Genomic DNA, 21,285 nt, shown 5'->3' with positions numbered 1-21,285 from the left:
CGAGGAAACACCGCCAAAGACTTTTTTTTAAAGGATCTCTCAATTTCCAAACCAGAAATACTGAAGAAATAAAGTGTGTGGAAGACGTTTACATGGTAATTTTACTACTGATACACAGTTGGCAGAAATGGCTGTGTGCTGAGTTTTCCCAGGTACTTATTTGTCCTTTTAAAAAAATAATTAATATTTATTTTTGGCTGCGTTGGGTTTTCGTTGCTGTGCATGGGCTTTCTCTAGTTGCCCCGTGGGCTTTCTCTAGTTGCAGAGAGCAGGGCTACTCTTCTTTGGGGTGCACGGGCTTCTCATTGCAGTGGCTTCTCTTGTTGTGGACCAGGGGCTCTAGGCATGCGGTCGTCAGTAGTTGTGGCTCGCGGGCTCTAGCGCGCAGGCTTAGTAGTTGTGACGCATGGGCTTAGTTGCTCCGCGGCATGTGGGATCTTCCCGGACCGGGGCTCGAACCCGTGTCCCCTGCATTGGCAGATGGCTTCTTAACCACTGCGCCACCAGGGAAGCCCTGTCCTCTTTTTTTTTAATGCATTAAATGAATGGGAGGTTGACAAGAAAATCTCTGTCGAATTTCTTGGACGGCAGGGAGGGGAGGGCGCACCAGAACTCTGAGGCCGGCCTCGTCCCCAGTACGCCCCATGCCTCGCCCCGCCAGCAGCGCGGCCTAGCCCAGGCCAGCACCGAGGCAACGCCTCTGTCAGCAGCGCAGTCACGTCCCCGCCACGCCCTGAGGCCTCGCCCGGCCAGCAGCGCGGCCACGCCCAGGCCAGCACCGAGGTGACGCACCGGCGCCGGGCAGTTGGTAGTAGGAGCCCGAGTTCTGCCCCTGGAGCTGACTGGCCGGCTGCGGCCCCTCACACTGCCCCGATTGGCTGCCGCTGCTCCCGCTGTGACCGCCGGTTGGCCCAGGCCGTTGCCCCGGCGACGCGGGTTGCTGTGGTTCCGCGCCGCGCTGGGAGTTTGGGGTTGGTCCCAGCCGCCCGCTGGAACAGAGTGGCCTCGGACGCTGCAGGTGGCAATCACCCAGACCCTAGGCCGGCAGGTGAGCGGGGTCAGACGGCCAGTGGGGTCCGGGCAGGGAGGGGGCCACCCGTCATCCGGGCCGGGGGCGGGGTACCTCGGGACCTGCTGTCTACTCGGCGTGTGTGTGCCCCTGCTGTATACCCTGCCTGGACGTGTCCCTGCTGTATACCCGTGTGGATGTGCCCCTGATGTACACCCTGCCTGGACTTGACCGCATGTCCCGAATAGTGAGACGCCTGCATACCTGTCAGGTGGAGGAGGACAGACAGAGCAGGAACGGGGACCTGGCCTCTGCAGCTCAACCCCCGCGTCGGTTCCTGGTTCACCCGAGAACAGAGAACAGCCGGTCCAGCGTGTCTCCCGGCATGAGGAACACGAGCAAGGAGCTGCACGGCGCCGCAAGCCGCTATGCTCCCTGCGGTGAGTGACCCGAGGAGAGGAAACCCGCGTTTGCTCTGCGGCTGGACTGGCTCGGCTGGACTGGCTCACACCAGCGGGGGCTGCCGGGAGGGGACAGGACAACACGGGGTACCCTCAGAGAAAGCTGCGCACTGCCCCTATGCCCCAGTGTGGAAGCAAGGCTTAAAGGGTAGCATGGGGGGGGGAAACTAGGTTTGTTAGTTTGCTTGTTTGTTTTTTTCCCTATATTCAACAAAAGAAAGCCAGGCTACCCACTGCTGTTGGAGCGCCTCAGTTTTTGGAGCTATAGCGTCTCTGAAAATTTCTCTGTAACAGCAACCCTGTGTAAGTCTCACAGGGGTCTCCCTGTATGTTGGCTTGGGCACTTTCATTTTCAGCTGCATCCCCATGTATTTCATTGATCACCTATCTCTTGCTCCTAATTTAGACCCCAACCAGGGTAACTATGTCTCCTGCTTTAAGCAGTGGGACACAGGAAACAAGCCTCTGGTGGAGGCTCCGATGGCACTGGGCTTGTCACTGTGAAACTGGAAGAAGGGAAGGAGGAAGACCTGGGTGCTGGAGTCTGATTTTGCCTTGATTTTTATGCTGCCCCATCTGGAGAAGGGCTGGAGAAGGAGGGAGGAGAAGAGAGCCCCAGAGCTCGGCTGGGAAAGGCAGGGTGAGGGCTGGCAGGGGGGCTGCGGGCAGAGGGACCAAGTGTGGTCTTCTTCACAGTCTCAACATGCTTCTGGCCTGGAGCTCTGGCCACTGGCCACTGGCCACTATGGGTGGCCACTTGCTCTGGCCACTTGCCTGGCCACTATGGGTGGGTCCGTGGCTGTGCTGGGAATGGGGCAGGGGACACGAGGCCTGGGTGTCCGTCTCCACGGTGGGCTCTCAGCCTGGGTCTGACGTCTCAGTGCCTTAGTGTGTGGCCTCCCCGTGTGAGCAGCGCAGAAGACGGCGACACTCGCCAGGTGCTCTGTTAAACACTGTCACACTAACACTGAACTTCAGAACAACCTGCCGAGGGGCCCTTAGCCCTGGTTTATAGGTGAGGAAGCCGAGGCTCAGAGTTTCAGGAGGCTGCCCTGTTCTCCAAGGCCGCGGCGGCCCAAAGGCCGGGCTCCAGAGCCCCGTGGGATGTGCCCTCAGACACCAGAGAGCTGCGGGGCTGAGTCCCTTTGCGGTCTCTCTGAGCCTGGCTCCTTATGGATGAAGCAAGCACGCGAGGGGGCAAGGGAGCCCGTAAAGGAATCTACGTGGTAGTTAAGTGATCTGGCGCCATACAAGTACTGATAATGTTTGAGGACAAGACAGTTCTCGTTCCTTTAACCCTGTGTGTGTGTGTGTGTGTGTGTGTGTGTGTGTGTGTGTGTGTGTGTGTGTGTGTGTGTGTGTGTGTGTGTGTGGTGACAGTTGGTTCACAGTGACTCGTGTGCTGGCTCTCTGAGCAGGGCACGCAGTGATAAACAGCCAGCTGGGTTAGAGCTCAGTGCCCGCCCAAAACTTCCAGTACTGAGAAGTAGAAGCCACTCTGTTCTCTGTGGATTAATTACTAATCAAAACACAGAGAGGAAAAATAAAGCTGGAACCGAATGCCTTCCCTCTAAAGGAAAATATTTGCGCTGAATACGATCAGATAAGATGGTCCTACCCATCCTCCTAGCTCTTAAATTTCTTCTCTGTGAGCTTGGGCACACTTCTTTAAAGCTTTCCCAGGGGGTGGTTTCTCATTTTCAAAACTATAGTGTTTCCACTATACTGTTCATCTAATTACTGTTCTTTAGATATATAAAAGATTTCCCATGAACATTCATTGTCATGCAATGAAGTAGCTTTAGTTCCAAGTACAGACTGGGTGGCTAACTTTTAGCTTCAGAGAACGGTGACTTCTTGTTCCTGGGATCCATGTGTGCTTGTGTAAAGGGATCTATTCAGCGCCGCCTTCCTGTGCTCCTACTGTACCAGTCAGGGTTCTCTGTAGCCCAGCGATGTGTGTGTGTGTGTGTGGAGAGAGAGAGAGAGAGAGAGAGAGAGAGAGGGAGGGAGGGAGATTGACGGGGAGATTCATTTATTTTAAGGAATTGGCTCACACAGTTGTGTAGCAGGCAGGTCCAAAATCTGCAGGCCGGAGACCCAGGGAAGGGCTGATGCTGCAGTCCTGAGTCCAAAGGCTGTCTGGGGGCTGAATTCCTTCCTCTTCAGGAGACCTCAGTCTTTTCTCCTAAATCATTGAACTGATGGCATCAGGCCCACCGACGTTAGGGAGACTTACCTGCTTTAGTCAGAGTCTATTGATTTGACTGTTAATCTCCTCTAAAAAGCACCTTCACAGTAACGTGCCGGACTAAACATCTGGGAACTGTGGCCTAGCTAAGGCGACACATAAAATTACCTTCACACCTGCCAGGAGCCAGTCCTATGTTAGACCCTGAATGCCATGCTTTTTTTTTTTTTTTTTTTTTTTGGCCACGACGCACAGCTTGTGGGATTTTAGTTCCCCGACCAGGGATTGAACCTGGGCCCTCCTCAATGAGAGTTCAGAGTCCTAACCACTGGACTGCCAGGGAATTCCCTGAACGCCATGCATTTTTGACAGCTGGTTCCAGTAAGCTCGTAAATGCAAGAGTTACTTGTGCTATGATAGTGGCATCTTTCTTATCTCACACTCCTGGATTTTGTGTCCAAAGTTTTCAATCAGCTGGGATATTTGTTCTTATATTTGGACATGCGGTTAATCAGTTTCTGACACAAAGAGTCACCAGCACACCAAGAGCCCGAGTGTCCCAGGGTCTTCTCTCTGTGGAGCCATAAGTGGGCCTGATCACTACAGGTCCCTGGGCTTCTGCCCACACCTCTCGCTCCTGGCAGGGACCCTCACAGGTGGTCACAAAGCAGCCTGCAGGGCTGTGACTTAGGTGCCCACTGAGGGGGCCTCAGGGCTCTGACAAGGCCAGTTCAGCTCACACACACACCGCCCACCCCCACCCGTGGCCACGCTGGGTGGGGCGGGGGATTCAGATCGATGGGGACGGAGGGCAGGGAGCAAGCTTGCCTTCATTCACCACCCCCGTTTGTCCTCCCACCCTCCTCTTCACGGGACCCTCTCCCCTAGAAATCCCACAGCTTTATCTACACTCACCGCGCTTCACCCTTGTGGGACCAGACTTGATGTTTCCATGGAAGCCACGCGCAGCCCACCCCTGCCAATCTGCGGCCCCAGACGCTTCCCACAGCATGAGGATGCCCGGGACAAAGCCCCGCCCCCCCTGCCCCGCCCCGTTCAGCCACCCTCTTGAGTGCTGCTCTCCTTTCCTGTCTGACGACTCGTCCCGCTTTGGCCTCAAGCAAAAGGAAAGCGGTGGGGTTCAGATAACATTGTTTGCCAGTGAAGCCTCCCTGATGGCGGCACGCAGTCCTGCATCTTTCTGCTCCTGTCAAATTAGCAAACCTGTTCAGTTAGGCTCTTACTTCTGGTTCAGTGTTTGTTTGTTTGTTTTTCCAATTGGAGTATAGTTGATCCACAATATTGTGTTAGTTTCTGGTGTACAGCAGAGTGATTCACTTATAAATATATATCTATTCTTTTTCATATTCTTTTCCATTATAGGTAAATATTTAGTAGAGTTCCCTGTGCTATACAGTAGGTCATGATAGATTATCTATTTTATATATAGTAATGTATATATGTGAATCTCAACTGCCTAATTTATCCCTCCCACCCACCTTTCCTCTTTGGTAACCATAAGTTTGTTTTCTATGTTTGTGAGTCTATTTCTGTTTTGTAAATAAGCTCATTTGTATCTTTTTTTTGATTCCACATATAAGTGATATATGTGGTATTTGTCTTTCTCTGTCTGACTCTGACTTACTTCACTTCGTATGATAATCTCTAGGTCCATCCATGTTGCTGCAGATGGCATTATTTCATTCTTTTTTATGGCTGAGTAATATTCCATTGTATATATGTGCCACATCTTCTTTATCCATTCATCTGTTGATGGACATTTAGGTTGCTTCCATGTCCTGGCTATTGTAAATAGTGCTGCTTATGAACATAGGGGTGCCTGTATCTTTTTGAATTAGAGTTTTCATCTTTTCCGGATACATGCCCAAGAGTGGGATTGCAGGATCATATGGTAGCTCTATTTTAATTCTTTTAAGGAAACTCCATAGTGTTCTCCATAGTGGCTACACCAATATACATTCCCACCAACAGTGTAGATGGGTTCCCTTTTCTCCACACCCTCTCCAGCATTTATTATTTTTTAAATTAATTAATTAATTAATTTTTGGCTGCATTGGGTCTTTGTTGCTGTGCGTGGGCTTTCTCTAGTTGTGGTGAGCAGAGGCTACTCTTCGTTGTGGTGTGCGGGCTTCTCATTGCAGTGGCTTCTCTTGTTGCAGAGCGCGGCTTCAGTAGTTGTGGCACGAGGGCTCAGTAGTTGTGGCTTGTGGGCTCTAGAACACAGGCTCAATAGTTGTGGCACATTGGCTTAGTTGTGGGATCTTCCTGGACCAGGGCTCGAACCCGTGTCCTCTGCACTGACAGGTGGATTCTTAACCACTGCACCACGAGGGCAGTCCCCGGCATTTATTATTTGTATACTTTTTGATGATGGCTATTCTGACTGTTGTGAGGTGATAACTCATTGTAGTTTTGATTTGCATTTCTCTAATAATTAGTGATGTTGAGCATCTTTTCATTTGCCTATTGGCCACCTGTGTGTCTTCTAAATGTTTATTTAGGTTTTCTGCCCATGTTTTGATTGGATTGTTTAGATTTTTATTATTGAGTTGTATGAGCTGTTTGTATATTTTGGACATTAAGCCCTTGTCCATCACATAGTTTGCAAATATTTTCTCCCAGTCCATAGGTTGTCTTTTCGTTTTGCTTAGATTTCCTTTTCTATTCAAAAGCTTATAAGTTTGATTAGGTCCCGCTTGTTTATTTTTGCTTTTATTTCTATTGCCTTGGGAGACTGACGTAAGAAAATGTTGCTACGATTTATGTCAGAGAATGTTTTGCCTATGTTCTCTTCTAGGAGTTTTATGGCATCATGTCTTATATTTAAGTCTTTAAGCCATTTTGAGTTTATTTTTGTGTGTGAGAGAGAGAGTGTTCTAACTTCATTTATTTACATGTGGCTGTCCAACTTTCCCAACACCACTTGCTAAAGAGACTCTCTTTTCCTCATTGTATATTCTTGCCTCCTTTGTCACAGATTAATTGACCCTAGGTGTGTGGGTTTATTTCTGGGCTCTTTATTCTGTTCCACTGATCTGTAGGTCTGGTTTTGTGCCAATACCACACTGTTTTGATTACTGTAGCTTTGTAATTTCATCTGAAGTCTGGAACAGTTATGTCTCCAGCTTTTTCTTTTTCCTCAGGATTGCTTTGGCAGTTCCGGGTCTTTTGTGGTCCTATATAAATTTTAGGATTATTTGTTCTAGTTCTGTGAAAAATGTCATGGGTAATTTGATAGGCATCATGTTAAAGCTGTAGATTGCTTTGGGTAGTATGGCCATTTTAACAATACAGTAAGTCCCCTACATACAAACAAGTTCCGTTCTGAGAGTCCAATTTGTTCATAAGTCCAACAAAGTTCGCCTATGTACCCAAATAACACAATCAGCTATATAGTACTGTATTGTAATAGGTTTATAATACTTTTAACACAAATAATACATAAAAAACAAACAAAAAGTAAAGAAAATATTTTTAATCATACAGTACAGTACCTTGAAAAGTACAGTACAACAGCTGGCATCCAGGGGCTGGCATCCAGTTAACAGGCAAGAAGAATTACTGACTGGAGGATGGAGAGGAGGTGGGAGATGGTAGAGCTGAAGGATCATGAGCAACAGGAGTTGGAGGGCAAGCTGCAATTTCACTCATGCCTGATGTTGATGGCACAGGTTCTGGTTCCTTGCTGGAACCAGATGCATGTTCACATCTTTGAAAGTGTGCAACTTAAAGGTTCATATGTAGGGAACTTACTGTATTAATTTTTCCAACCCAAGAGCATGGGATATCTTTCCATTTCTTTGAATCATCTTCAGTTTTCTTTATCAATGTTTTATAGTTCTCAGCATATAAGTCTTTTGCCTCCTTGGTCAGGTTTATTCCTAAGTTTTTTTTTTTTTTTTTTTGTCTTTTTGATGTGATTTTAAAAGGGATTTTTTTTCTTTTTTACTTTCCCTTTCTGATATTTCATTGTTACTGTAAAGAAATGCAACAGATTTCTGTAATCTTGTATCCTGCTACCTGGTTGAATTCATTTATCAGTTCTAGTAGTTTTTGTGTGGAGTCTTTAGGGTTTTCTATATATAGTATCATTTCATCTGCATATAATGACAATTTTACCTCTTCCCTACCAATTTGAAAACTTTTTATTTCTTTTTCTTGTCTGATTGCTGTGGCTAGGACTTCTAATACTATGTTGAATAGAAGTGGTGAGAGTGGGCATCCTTGTCTTGTTCCAGAGTTTAGTGGGAAGGCTTTCAGCTTTTTACCATTGAGTATCATGCTGGCTGTGGGTTTGTCATAAATAGCTTTTATTATGTTGAGATATGGTCCCTCTGTGCCCACTTTGGTAAGAGTTTTTATCAAGATATCTCAGTGTTTTTAAAGTTCTAAGTTGATCAAATCTTGGCTAACATTTGGTCACATAGTCCAGAGGCTTGCCCACGTTTTAAGTGCTTTGGGATCTTTCAGGAATGTGTACTCCCGGAAATGCAGTCTAGTCCCAATTTATGGAGGATTGAAGGAGAAGAGAGAGAGAGCTGCACATGTAGGGGATTTGGATACCTCACTGGGAGGCTAAAAACCCCAGGGAAGGGCTCTGCTCTCACTGCTTTGGGACAGAGGGGCAGCCAGCAGCAGAGGGGCCAGCAGGCCTTCTAGAAGGTGCTTGTCATCTGCTGGGCGCCGTGGCTGCTGCTCGTGGCCTTTAGGGACTGTTAACTACACGACTGGCAGGGTTATGCCTCGGGTGACAGGCATTTACAAGAGGGCAGTTTCACCTGTGCTGGTGCCCCATGTTGATGTCCTCTTCTGGTGTCCTGGGAGGGTGTGACGCCCTCCCTGGTGTAGTTATCTTCTGAGCAGTGGACCAAACCAGCCTGGATTCCGTAAGTAATGACCTGACCCTTGGCCTCCTCTTCCCTAGATTGGTATTACCACCTTCCTGTGAAGCAGTCTGAGAAAGCCGTGGATGCCCCGCCAGCGTCCCAGATCCCAGGCCTCAGTGACCTGAGGGCAGCCCCCAGTGGGCACACGCCCGGGGCACGAAGGTGCTTGGTGAAGGAAACGGACTCAGAGTACGTGAAGCTGGCGAAGCAACGTGGCCAGCCCGGTAAGCACTGCAGGCTTGTGCTTTGTGGCGGGAGTGACACGGTCGTCTGGTCATTGTGTCCTCCCTGTAAAAATATGTGAAGTGTATGAGCTTTGCCCAAGGCCGTAGGAAGTCCAGGTCAATGGATACAGTTCAGGGTGCAGACTCTTCAGGGGCGTGCTGCCGTTTATGGGAAAGACCTACTAGGCTGTGAGTTCACTGAACTGGGATTTTCCTTCTGAGTGACACCCCTGTGGTGACTCCCTGTCTAGCTGCAGTCTCTGTCTCTGCACTGCAGTCGCCCAGCTCAGGGCCACCCCTTCCCCAGTCGCCTGTGAAACATCTTTGTTCCTGTTGCTCTGTCTCATCATCCCTCATCCTGTGTATTAATATCTTCTTGGTAATGGGAGGCCAGGGATGAGTGTCCATGGTGATGTTTATGAACACCACATTTTACCCATGATGTAACTGAGAAAGGCCTGTTCAGCTGTGCTAATTAAAGTTGCTGGTCAAGTTAGGAGTCACATCTATCTAGCACACCTTCTGGCTGGCCTTTGTGGTGAACGAGCCTGAGAAACGCTGACCTTTCTCTCTTTCTGACCCCTGTTCCTGCTGTGGAGATTGTCACGGGGAGAGTGGGCGACATGGCAGAGGGCAGCACCTGGCTTTAATGGTCAAAAGCCCGGAACAGACCATGTGATTCACTGCGTGTAAAGCACAGAAGGTCCACCACCTCCCCACTCCCCAGCCACCAGTTAGGACATTAGTGGGACTGCTGGCAGAATCTGAACAAGATCTGTAAACTGGATAAAAGGATTACATCACACTAATTTCCTGATTTTGATCACTACACTGTGATTATGTCATAACTGTCTCTGGAAGCCTCCCAAACGGTCCCCCAAACAGCAATGACAGTGACAATACTAATGGGTGGGGGGGGGAGAGAGAGAGAGAGAAAGAGCAATAAAGCAAATGGGAAACGAAACGCAGCATTTGAGGCATCTGGGTGAAGGGTTTAGGGGAATTCATACCATTTTTTGGACCTTTTGTCTAAGTCTGAAATATTTAAAAATGGAAAGTTCAAAAAAGAAAAAAGTTATACATGTCTTTCTAATAGTAAGAACAGTCGAACAGTCGATGCTGGCCGTCGCGCCCGCTTAGCAGGCAAGACTAGTCGCTCCCGCTTCCCCGCCTGACTGACCCCTGCCTGGGAAAAGCCCTCAAGCCGGGGGAGGGGGACGAAGACCTGGCAGCAAGTCCGGGGGTCGGCGGGAGCTAGAGCCTGAGCGCGTCTCTGACCCTCTCAGCCTGGCTCCAAGCGGGGCACCGGTTAACACTTCCCCTGCCCCCAGGATTTAGAGGGGCCGGTGCCCCGCTTCCCACCGGAAACCTGGAGGGGGCGGCTCACCCCAGAACTGCCGCGTGGGGGGTGGAGAGCAGACTGTCCTGGCCAGAGAGAGGAGCCAGGGCGCAGCCCCCCGGGGGGCCCGAGGAGTTCTGTCCACGCAGATACCGCCCTGGGGCAAGGACCCCTCCCCCTCCCCCCCAGAGACAGGGAGGAGGTGGCCTGCGGCGGGGCAGGGGTACAGGAGGGATGTCCTCTGGGCACCAGGCAGCACGAGCACTGGCGGGTGAGGACACCGCGGACACCCCGGCGTGCTGTCCCCGGCCCAGTGGAGTCCAGGAGGAGAGCCGGTCCCCTCGTCGCTGCGACCTGCCTGCTGGTAATGCGCAGGCCGCTCACAGCCGTGTCTTTTTGGCCTCGAGATCTGTTGAAGCACTTTGCCCCCGGGACCAGTAAGGGCTCCCCCGTGGCCTACTCCTTGCCAGACTGGTACGTCCACCACAGCCAGCCGCCGACGGCCGACCGGAGGCAGTGAGTATCCTGACCCCCGCGTTGCGGCCCCGCCCAGGCCTGCGTCCCCAGCCTCTGACCTCCGCGCCCGGCCTCTCCGCCCGCCGCCTCCCTGCAGCCCACTGTCTCCGGGAGGCTGGGCGCCCTCTTCCGTCCCGTCCTTGCTGGGGGTCGGCTGGTTGCCCAGCTTCTCCCCGCCGCTGCATCCCGGAGGGCCCTTCCCTCTCCTCTCCCCTCCCCTCCCCTCCCCTCCCCTCCCTCTCCCCCTCCCCTCCCCTCCCTCTCCCCCTCCCCTCCCCTCCCTCTCCCCCTCCCCTCCCCTCCCTCTCCCCCTCCCCTCCCCTCCCTCTCCCCCTCCCCTCCCCTCCCTCTCCCCCTCCCCTCCCCTCCCTCTCCCCCTCCCCTCCCCTCCCTCTCCCCCTCCCCTCCCTCTTCCCCTCCCCTCCCTCTCCCCCTCCCCTCCCCTCCCTCTCCCCCTCCCCTCCCTCTCCCCCTCCCCTCCCCTCCCTCTCCCCCTCCCCTCCCCTCCCTCTCCCCCTCCCCTCCCTCTCCCCCTCTCCCCCTCCCCTCCCTCTCCCCCTCTCCCCCTCCCCTCCCTCTCCCCCTCCCCCTTCCCCTCCCCCTCTTCTAAGGGCCTGGACTTTATCCTAGCAGAACCAGGAGCCCAGAAAGTGAGGGGGGGTGTGGGTGGGCGGGGACTGGAGAAGGTCAGAGCTAGGTGCTGGGGCGGGGGGAGGGGGAAGGAGGGAGGCAGAGAGGGGAGGTCAGGAGGTGGCCCTAAGCCGCGGGCCGGGGCCCTTCTGTCCGTTTCTGCAGGGTCCCCGCTGCGTCCATACCGGATTACATGGTTTATGAAGAGTCTAACCGCGATCACGCCAGTGGCAACTACGAGTCCAGAAGGGGGCCCTTCGACTTTGACATGAAGACGGTTTGGCAAAGAGAGGCAGAGGAACTGGTAAAGGAGAAAAAAAAGGTGACTGGAGCCCCACTAGATGGCATGGTTTTGCTTGCCGCCCGGAGCACGCCCCGCGATGTGCTTGTCGGCAGGGTGTGTCCCGTGGCCCCGGGATCTGCATCTTAAGTTCGATCTGCTAAAAGGCCAGAGGCCACGGGAAATTAGCTTCCTTCTTCTCCTTATGAATGCGATCCTTGAGGTAAGATTGCCTTTTACTGAGTGTGTTTTAACCAGCTGACACTCATCTCTGGGAAAGTTGGCCGTCACTTCTCATCTGCCCAGATAGAAAGGACATTATCCAGTTTCTGAACAAGCCCGTTCTGTTTAAGGGTTTAAGTTAAAATTCCCCGGAATACTCTGTACGGACAAGAAGGGAAGAGGAGACGCTGCTTTTCTTCTGTGCAAACCCTGGGTATTTGTATTTGACCTTGAAGGAGCACCGACTGCAGGGCACACACTTTCAAGGCATTTCTGTTTCAAAGGCACCCTGTGAAGGCCATCTCGGGTCAGTGGCTTTCTGGTGGCGGTGTCTCGGTTCATGGGGCTGGCATGGCTCCTGGGACGTGGGGATCTGTGGGTGAACTGGTGACGTTCATGTTAAAACCGGCAGTGGGTCCTGACGATGAGCAAGGTTGGCCGCCCTCCCCCCGCACGACAGGGGAGCGGCCTCGCTGGCTGGCAGGTTCCTCGCCTGACCCCAGCCCGCTTCGCAGTGTCTGCTTGGAAGAGAAACCCTGGAAGTTTATTCCGGGGCTCGCAGAGTTGAGCACTGTGCAGTGTCAGCTGCGTGCAGTGGGCCGGCTGTCTGTCCTCAAGACACCCTGTCCCAGCCCTGAGCCTGGCTCTGGGGGGTTGGCATGTTCAGTGAACGGGCTGCTCCTGGTGACACTTCCCAGCAATAAACAGAGGCTTCGGATGCTAACCAGGGTCACGGTGCCCATGCCCTATAAAAGGCTGGATGTTGTACTGCCGCCAAACCATTGACAGAGCCATGCAGGGGCTGAGAAAGTGCAGGGAGCAAACCCTTCTAAGTCAGGGTATCGTGTGTCTCTCTGTACAGGTGAGGCTACCAGCCATCAAGTCCAAGTATCCGAGCAAAGCCGGGACCCCGCTTGGCCCCAAAGACCCTGCAGGAAGCAAACTATCCTTTCCCCCCATGTAAGTGCACAGGCTGCGCCAGCGTGGTCTGGATCCGGTTTGGGTTTCGTCTTTGGTCCAGGTGACAACAGTGACAACCATGGCTCCAATACACGATGCTGATGCCGGCCTAACAGTATTCGCTTCCCAGCAGCAGGTTGTGGTGATGTGACTTCAATGGCACAACTTCCCATGGCCTGGCCCTGTCTACTGGCCTCCTCTTCCATTTTCCCTTCCCTCTGGGTGCCCCCTGGGCCCCTGTGGACCCATCCTCCCCCGCCCTGAGCGCTGAGCTGAGCTCTCTCCTCTGTCAGCCTGTGTCACCCAAGCTCACCCTATAAACTTGGGGCCACATGTGTGTGCTACTCAGTCCTGACGTTCTCTGTCCCCAAGGCCTGGACCCTGGTGTCTGCGCCTGGTGAGTCCTTGGCTCTGCATTCAGCTGGAACATCTGTCAGGCGCCCTGACACTTCATTACTCGCCCAGCTGGAGCGGGGGTCCCCGAGGCCTTCTGTTTCTCTTCCCGTCCCCAGAATCTCACTGTAGTGCTAGAATTAATGCCGTTAATTGTCTGACTACTTCTTACAATTGCTTCTCCTCTAGTGAGGCTGGGGGAGGAGCAATCAATCAGTTACATTGTGTGACAAATGCCATGAAAGCACCACACTCAGACTGGGAGGGCAAAAAAATTATATCTATCTATCATCCATCAACTATCTATCTATCTATATCTGTATACCTCTATGTCTTTCTGTCTATCTATATCCATCTATATTTCTATATCTACCTATCTATCTATATCTATATATCTATATCTATCTATCTGTCTATATATATATATATATAGAGAGAGAGAGAGAGAGCCCGCCAGAGCCATTAGGAAGACTCTTGACAACAGAGTGATTTACAAGTAAGAAACCCAAGGGTCGGAGGGCACAGGTGATATGTGTCACCTGTTTTACATCTGATCTCCCCGCCTCTCCTAATGGAGGTTATGATAAGGTCTGCAAAGATGTAAATGACAGAGAGAAGACAGAAGTGTGTAAAGAAGCAGCAGATAATCTTTAACATGAACAGGGAAGAACTAATTAAGAAAGTAACAATTTGTTTGAAAGTGGTAGAGTCTGAGTCACTCATCCCTCCCCAGGGAAGGGGCGGTTCTTTCAGAAGGCATCCCTGGGAAATGCTGGAATTCTTCTTCTCTTTGGCTGTTCTGAAGAAAGGTTTTGGAAACTGAACTAAGTGTGCGCTCACTGTGTACAAGGATGCTTGGAGGTTACTTCCTTATGCTTAAAAGTGGAGAGAGATTGAGAAAGAGAGATAGAGGGAGAGAGGGAGAAGCATCTCTGTTGTGTCTTCAGGGACAGTAACGCATCTAATTTACCATCAGTATGTTCGCTGAGAACGCTTCTGGATTACCCTTCACCTTTGTACTTAAGTACTTAATTTTTCTCTTTTTGAGGCCTGGTCAAAAAATCAGTTCACCCACAAACGTTTCCAAACTTATTAGCAATGGATATAACGCTGAGTGGTTACAGCAGCAAGCAGACCGAGACAAGAGGACCCTGCAGACATCCAAGGCCTCTGCTTCGTCTCTGTCCCAGTCTCCGTGGGACGCCGAGCCGCCCCCAGACCCGGAGGCTCCGGAAGGCGCCAAGGAAGGCCCAGGTGAAGTGCACGGCCCCTGAGACCCCTTGTCTCATTACCTATATCATAATGAGTGATCTAAAAACCGCATAAAAAACCTGCAGTTATTGAGGTTACAGTTACACATGAGGATAATATATATTGTGCTTCTTTCCTCTTTATTCAGACGAATAGCAAAAGTCATTATTTCTGTGGCTTTACATTTTCTTCTAGTTGTCAAAAATTCTGATGCTTTATGTGTTGTGCCACACACATGATATCAGTTTTAGTCTCCTGGGTCCAAAAGATTCTGATCCCTGCAATGCTTGGTCCTCTCTGAGGCAGCTTCAGATAAAGCCCCAGTTCCTGAAAAGAACTCACAGTTCAAGCTTGAATTTGTTCCATTATCAGCATTTCTTAAACTTTGTCATTAAACTTTGAATAGCTGAGACATTTCCGTGAAATTAGCTGTTCAAAAAGTTTATTAGTTTGATTTTCAACAGTCACTGTCACAGGGACAATTAGTCTTATTTTGGGCCATGTCCATCTTAAGGTCTATCGAGTATGATATTTAGTTTCTGTAGCTCTAGAACTTATTGACCATTTGCCTTTAGGAAACTTATTTTCACTCCGAGGCTCCATTTCTCTGATTAAGGAGGAAGGAGCTGTGTTGTGTCTCTTCAAGCATCTCAAGTGTTTTATGTGATGTTTTGTAAACATGAGCTCTGCCCGTCTTCCAGGCCAGTGGGCACCACACTGGCCTGGCCAGTGTCTTAATGATACCCTCTCTCCATTGTCATCATGATGCCATTTTAAGTCATACAAACTTTTACTGATTTTTAAGGAATTATTGAGAGTAATTCTTTTAAAATTAGCCTCTTTTATTAAATTGAACAACTAATGCACTTGTCCTTTATTACAGAGTCTTCTCCTCCAAGTGAGTATTTATAGAGAAACTGACCTGCAACCAAGTATAAAAAGTGTCTCAGACACAAAAACAATTGATGGACATAGTTCTTCAATCTGGAGATGATGCATCTCAGAAGCCTGTGAGGTCCCTCTCCAAACCACCCATGTTCTAACTACAAAAGCTGGTGATATCTATGTCTTTAAAAAGTCAGAGTTCTAGGACTTCCCTGGCGGTCCAGTAGTTAAGACTCCGCGCTTCCATTGCAGGGGGCACAAGTTCCATCCCTGGTCAGGGAACTAAGATCGGCATGCTGCGCAGAGGGGCCAAAAAAAAAAAGAAAAGAAAAGAAAAAAAAAAGTCAGACTTCTAGAAACACAGTTTGGGGACAGCAAAAGAAGGACCACTTACATTATTACAACAGAATTATTCTTTTATGCATATCACACAAGATAAAGCATATTTCAGTTTACCTCAGAGGCATACATTTTATTAGACACTACGTGAGAAATGTGGGTTTAAATAATGGTAAAGAAGTGAAAGGCCAGGAGAGGCCTCTAATTTAAATACAGGTGCCCCTATATACACTACCAAACGTAAAATAGATAGCTAGCGGGAAGCAGCCGCATAGCACAGGGAGATCAGCTTGGTGCTTTGTGACCACCTAGAGGGGTGGGATAGGGAGGGTGGGAGAGAGGGAGACGCAAGAGGGAGGGGATATGGGGATATATGTATATGTATAGCTGATTCACTTTGTTATACAGCAGAAACTAACACAACATTGTAAAGCAATTATACTCCAATAAAGATGTTAAAAAATATAAATAAATAAATACAGATGCCCCAGGCACAGAGACCCACCTGCACAGGGTCTCTGAGGGTTTTTAGTATTGTTTTTCTGCATGGTCTTAAGTAGATAGAATTTACCTCACCACCACCAAAATATCTGATCTGGTCTAGGAACTGTCGTTGGACATTAAGGTGATACACTTTCTCCTGGGAAATAAATCACTGCAGTGCTATATACTCCACGTGTTTAAATTAGCAGCAAGACCCTCTTAATCTCAGAGGAAATTTTTAACAGCTCAAAATCAGTGGAAGACTAAGTAGGCTTGGTAAAGCCCCTGTAACCTGGAAGAATCACCGTCTGGCTGAGCAGACCTGCCTCTGCGCATGTTCTGGGTCGCCGAGGTGTCACTGCCCGGGTGCCGTCCCGCCCTCCCCAGAACTTCAGATCCGGCCGCGGCACGCTGGGGCTGACCTCGGCCACTCGCTGCCCTCTGTCTCCCGTTCCTCCTCCTCTGTCCATCCTGGATTTTAACGTGATGAACAGCAATCGCCCACCTGAGCTTGCCTTTTCCGACCCGAGCCGGCCGCTGCAAGTGTCCGGACCTCATCAAGGCTTCTTTAGTGTGTTTTCCCTCCACCTGTCTTAGGATTGTCATTTTTCACTGCAATTTTTGCAGCCGCTCGAGGTGTTCCTGACACGCCAGATAGCTAGCTGGCCTTTTAGATGAGTGGCACCGTTAACGCGGGTGCGCAGGGTGCGGTGTCGGGGTGCACGGTGGGGGCCGGGCAGCATCCCCTGGGGCCGCAACAGCCCGGTGGAGCTGAGCCGCCCCCCTGCCCAGGCCGCGCCCCACTGCGCGTTCAGCTCCGCCCTCCTGTGTCAGCAGAACCTTCCCGGCACTTGCAGGCTTGACTCAGCGATCACCAGCCGCCTGCAAGTTGGAGGCTGATGTTTCCGACGTGCGATTTGTGGCTGCGGGTAGGACCGTGCACTAGACTTTTGTGTAGACTTCAGTAACAATCCTTATAAATAGGTGCAGAGGTACATGTTTTCTTTTAGTTAAAATTAATAGGTTCAATTTTTTAATTTATAAAACGCGCCATCTTTTGTCTCTTTGCCCTTAAAGTCTTATCTTTATTTTGCACTGCAGGTCCAGTAGCACCTCCAACTGCCTCAGCGCCCGCGGAGCGCAGATAAACCCCGCTGTGATGTGCAGCTAGGACCTATGTAACAGCTATAGTTATAAGGCTCCTGTTACAGTTTGTTAACATAGATTCTCACGAAATGATCCATCTTAGAACAGATTTGACGTCGCTGCTGCGTAGATGGTGCCAGTGTTGGGTTTTGTTTCTTGCATCCCTCTGGGACGCCAGGCGCATGGGCTTTGCGCCACTGCGCCTCGCTGGCCTGGGAAGTCCCAGGGTCTCGGAACAGGCCACTGCCTTCCCACCCTCGGCCGACGTCACCACCCGCGTGTGAGCCTCTACTGGCACTACTTCTGTTGAAATCTACGGTTTAGACTCTTAACCGGAAATAACTCACCCAAAAGCTTTTTCACTATTTGGTCCTGTAATCTTTGTAGGAATAATTTTTCTGTTACAAAAAGTATTTAATTCCAGAATATTGTGCAATAGTTTATATTAAGAAACAGATTAATTTATTATGCCTTGAAATTTTAAACATTTAGTATGAAAACATTGTAGCATTTGCTAGTTTTAAATGTTTGAAAATATTTTTGGCATAAACTGAAATCCATAATAGTGAAAATTTATTATTTTGTATTAAGTAAAAATATGTTTAATTTAAATATTTAATTTAGTAGTCTTAACAAATATGTTTTACTACTCAGACAATTCTCTCAGTTTATAAATTTCATTGCTATTTGTATGTAATTAGCATAAAAATGTAGTTTTATATTTTGTACATTTAATTCACTCATAAAATAATAATATTCTGCTGGAAGATTTTCAGAGAGCCAACTAAGTTCAGAGATGTTTTAGCTTCTTTCCCAGAATAAACTTATCATGCATTTGCTCACGTAAAATCTAAACGTTTTCAATTAATTCTTTAAACGATATACTGAACTGAACGCATGGATGCATGTGGTTGGGTAACTACACAGCTCAGAGGACGTGAGTGGCGCGTGCGGTGAAGGGAAAGAGTCTGCTCTAGAGGAAGGTGCCGACTGTCCCTGGTTTCTCCCCTCCCCCTTCCTTTCTCTACTTCAATCCCTACCTCATTCTCAACCCGCGCCCCCCCCCCCAAGAAAAAACCATCAGGAACAGGTATCAGTACCTTAAGACCCTTCGATCCATTTTGAGGATATTAGAGTAGCAGAAACCCGTGGTTTTAGGGAGAGGACAGAGTTTGGGGCAGGGACCTGTGATCAGATCTCGGCTCCATGCAGGGCACCTGGGGTCTGTTATTGAAAAAGCCAGTCGTGCAGTTAACTTTCTGCTTGGTAATAGAAAACAAACGTTATGAAAACAGAAGATTTGCACATTCCATCTAATTGTTCTGAAGTAAAGCACTTTTGCCAAAAGATCAAAAATATAGCTAGATCATACTAAATATAAATTGTCAGTTAAAACCAGCAAAAGAAGTGTTTAATGAAATAGTACTTTCACACGTATGTGCGTGCATGCACACTCACACACACCCTTCCAGTGTCGTGATGTTTTTCTGACAGGCTCAACACAGCCCAGCTCACAGAGCTTAGCTCTGAGCCTTGGTTTCCTCCTTTATCAAAAGGAGATACTTCCAGGACTTCCCTGGTGGTCCAGTGGTTAAGACTCTGCGCTTCCAATGCAGGGGGCACGGATTCCAGCCCCAACGGGCCATCCCACAAGCCATGTAGTGCGGCCACTAAATACATACATAAATACATAAATAAAAAGGAGATACTTCCTATCCAAGCGCTGTCATGATGATTAATCAAAATAAGTTTCAATAAGGTTCCTGACACAATATCTGACACTGTACTCAATCATTCTCTCAGCTTTCATAAATCTAATATTCAATTTGGTGGTCAACTTGCCCATGAAGGGAGCCCCAGATACACATAGGAAAGCCAGCATCCCTGGAGAAAGCTGGGATTCTAACCTCTGTTAACTGATTTAGTACAGAGCCTGAGATCTGCCTGAAATGGGCCCAGAGGTCACACTCTATGAAAAGCAAAGTAGAAGTTAGTGGAAGAGAGGAAAGACAGAGAATAGCTTCAAGGAGGAGAATGCAGAGCAGTGCAATAACAAGTAAGGCACCATGGAAAGAAAGTGGAAATAAATGTCAGGAATTAGAGCAGATATGATGACGGAAGAGAATGAGGTACTTCGCACCCTACAAAGGGCTTAACTCGAGCCCAGGAAACATCTTAAAAAATTGGCCAGATTGTACATTAAAAAGCAGCAGAGGAGCTTCCTAGTGGCTCAGTGGTTAAGAATCTGCTTGACAATGCAAGGGACAAGGGTTCAAGCCCTGGTCCAGGAAGATCCCACATGCCGCGGAGCAACTAAGCCTGCGCGCCACAACTACTGAGCCTGTACTCTATAGTCCACGAGTCACAACTACTGAACGCATGTGCCGCAACTACTGAAGGCTGTGCGCCTAGAGCCCATGCTCCACAACAAGAGAAGCCACCGCAATGAGAAGCCCGTGCACCACAACGAAGAGCTGCCCTGGCTCGCGGCAACTAGAGAAAGCCCACGGGCAGCAATGAAGACCCAACGCAGCCAAAAATAAATACATTAAAAAAAAAATCATAACAGGCTTTTGTATCTCACCTGACCCTCGTCGACCCCTGCAGCAATGGGCATCGTTCGCATGTGAGGGATGAGTTCAGCAAGTCACCGGCCAGCACGCAGTGCAGCCAAGGGCACCAGGGTAATTCACATGAGGGAAAATTCACTACAGACAGCACCAGTTAATGGTTTAGAGCGAAAGCAATGGGGCAGAAAGCTCGTGGAAAACGGCCTGCAGGCAGAGCCATGTGGATAACCCTGGGCTCTCATTAGCCTCTGTGTGTGATGTCCCAGAGGGGACACTGGGGGGTGGGGGGGCTGCCCTTTCCTGTGCATCCGCCCGCAGCACTCCTGCAGGTGAAGGCCCAGTGGGTGCCAGCCTGTCAGCAGGTGGCATCCATCAGGTGCCTGGGGTCACTCCTGAATGTTTGGGTGGGCGGCCTGAGAATACCCTGTGTGACACGGAGGTACCTCACCCCCCCTCCACCCCATCGCGTGTGCCAGGAGGGGTGCTTTTCTCCTCCATCCTGTCTCATTAAGGATCAAATGCTGGCTCTGCCCCATGATGTTGGTTCATGACCTCCTGATGGGTTTCTTCAGGGTCTCCACCGTCGCTCTGAGAGGCATCCAGGAAGTAGGGCAGCCCTGGGCTGGAGAGGGACTTGGCCGGTGGGAAGCAGCAGGAAGCCTCACTGAGTATCTCTGAAATACTCTCAGCTTTGGGAGAATCCGAGCTTGGAATCACTCTGGGGTTTGGGTGAGCCCGACTGAGTTGGTGTCACCACTTGGTGCAGGGTGACCAGTTCTGCAGAAACCTTTGGAGTTCTCTGGTGGGTTGGGCTGGCCTGGGGAGGTGACGGCGGGGTGTCCTTGGCTTTGCTAGCTGAGGGGTCCGCGCTGGAGCTGGCCGGGGCTGGGCTGGGTTCACCCGTGTGGTTTAGAGAAGGCTGGACACAACTTGTTTCCAGGTGTCATATTTACCAGGTGTAACTTAACAAATAGGTAAGTCTTTGGTATTTGGTTTTCTGGCTCGTGTGCAGCCTGTTGGAAAGGAAGGAAAAGGAGGCCTTCATCCCCCAGGGGTAGCAGGCCAGTGCCATCCACCGCCCCAGAGAACAGGGCTCCCCGCACCTCCTCCCCCCACCCCTGTCCGGGTACGTGACGGGACAGGCAGCTCTGGCAGGAGACCCGGAGGCAGTTCCGCCGCCTCAGCTGGTGGTTCTGAATGAATGAGTCATTTCCTCCCGGGCCTTCCCGGGTGCCGGGTGCTCCCAGGACCAGGATGGTCCCAAAGGGAAACCCAGCGCACCGCGCCTGGCCTGCCCGGCCCCACTCCTACCCCGGGGCCCAGGGCTCCCCAACTTCATCCTCTCTGCCACTTTCCCCCGGCCCCCCGGCTCGCGCTCGGGGTGGGCCCCGCGGACACCCGGGCTCTGGCATGAGCGGTGACCTCGGGTAGTCACCTCTGTCCCCCACGTCTCTGCTGTCAGGCGGGGAGGAAGCCGCA

At 50.3% G+C, this 21,285-nt stretch overlaps 1 protein-coding gene across 8 annotated transcripts; it reads left to right on the top strand.

The window, feature by feature from the left end:
- Positions 1-793: 793 nt before the first annotated feature.
- C8H7orf57 (chromosome 8 C7orf57 homolog) lies at positions 794-18,085 on the top strand. 8 transcript variants are annotated; one of them, XM_060157529.1, is made up of 9 exons: positions 794-1,048; positions 1,258-1,449; positions 8,607-8,792; positions 10,539-10,647; positions 11,443-11,599; positions 12,642-12,739; positions 14,181-14,386; positions 15,267-15,281; positions 17,192-18,085. In XM_060157529.1, exons 2-9 carry the CDS (start codon positions 1,395-1,397, stop codon positions 17,236-17,238), a joined length of 873 nt encoding a protein of 290 aa, XP_060013512.1. In that variant the 5' UTR covers positions 794-1,048; positions 1,258-1,394; the 3' UTR covers positions 17,239-18,085. The 8 variants fall into 8 exon arrangements, 5 of the variants coding, with proteins under 5 accessions (XP_060013512.1, XP_060013509.1, XP_060013511.1 ...); XR_009542108.1 differs by having other exon boundaries at positions 921-1,048; positions 15,267-17,019; XR_009542110.1 differs by having other exon boundaries at positions 921-1,048; positions 15,267-17,074.
- The last annotated feature ends 3,200 nt before the right edge of the window (positions 18,086-21,285 follow it).

The sequence above is a fragment of the Lagenorhynchus albirostris genome, chromosome 8 (assembly GCF_949774975.1).
Source record: "Lagenorhynchus albirostris chromosome 8, mLagAlb1.1, whole genome shotgun sequence".
NCBI lineage: Eukaryota > Metazoa > Chordata > Mammalia > Artiodactyla > Delphinidae > Lagenorhynchus > Lagenorhynchus albirostris.
This window is presented reverse-complemented; position numbering and strand designations above follow the sequence as displayed.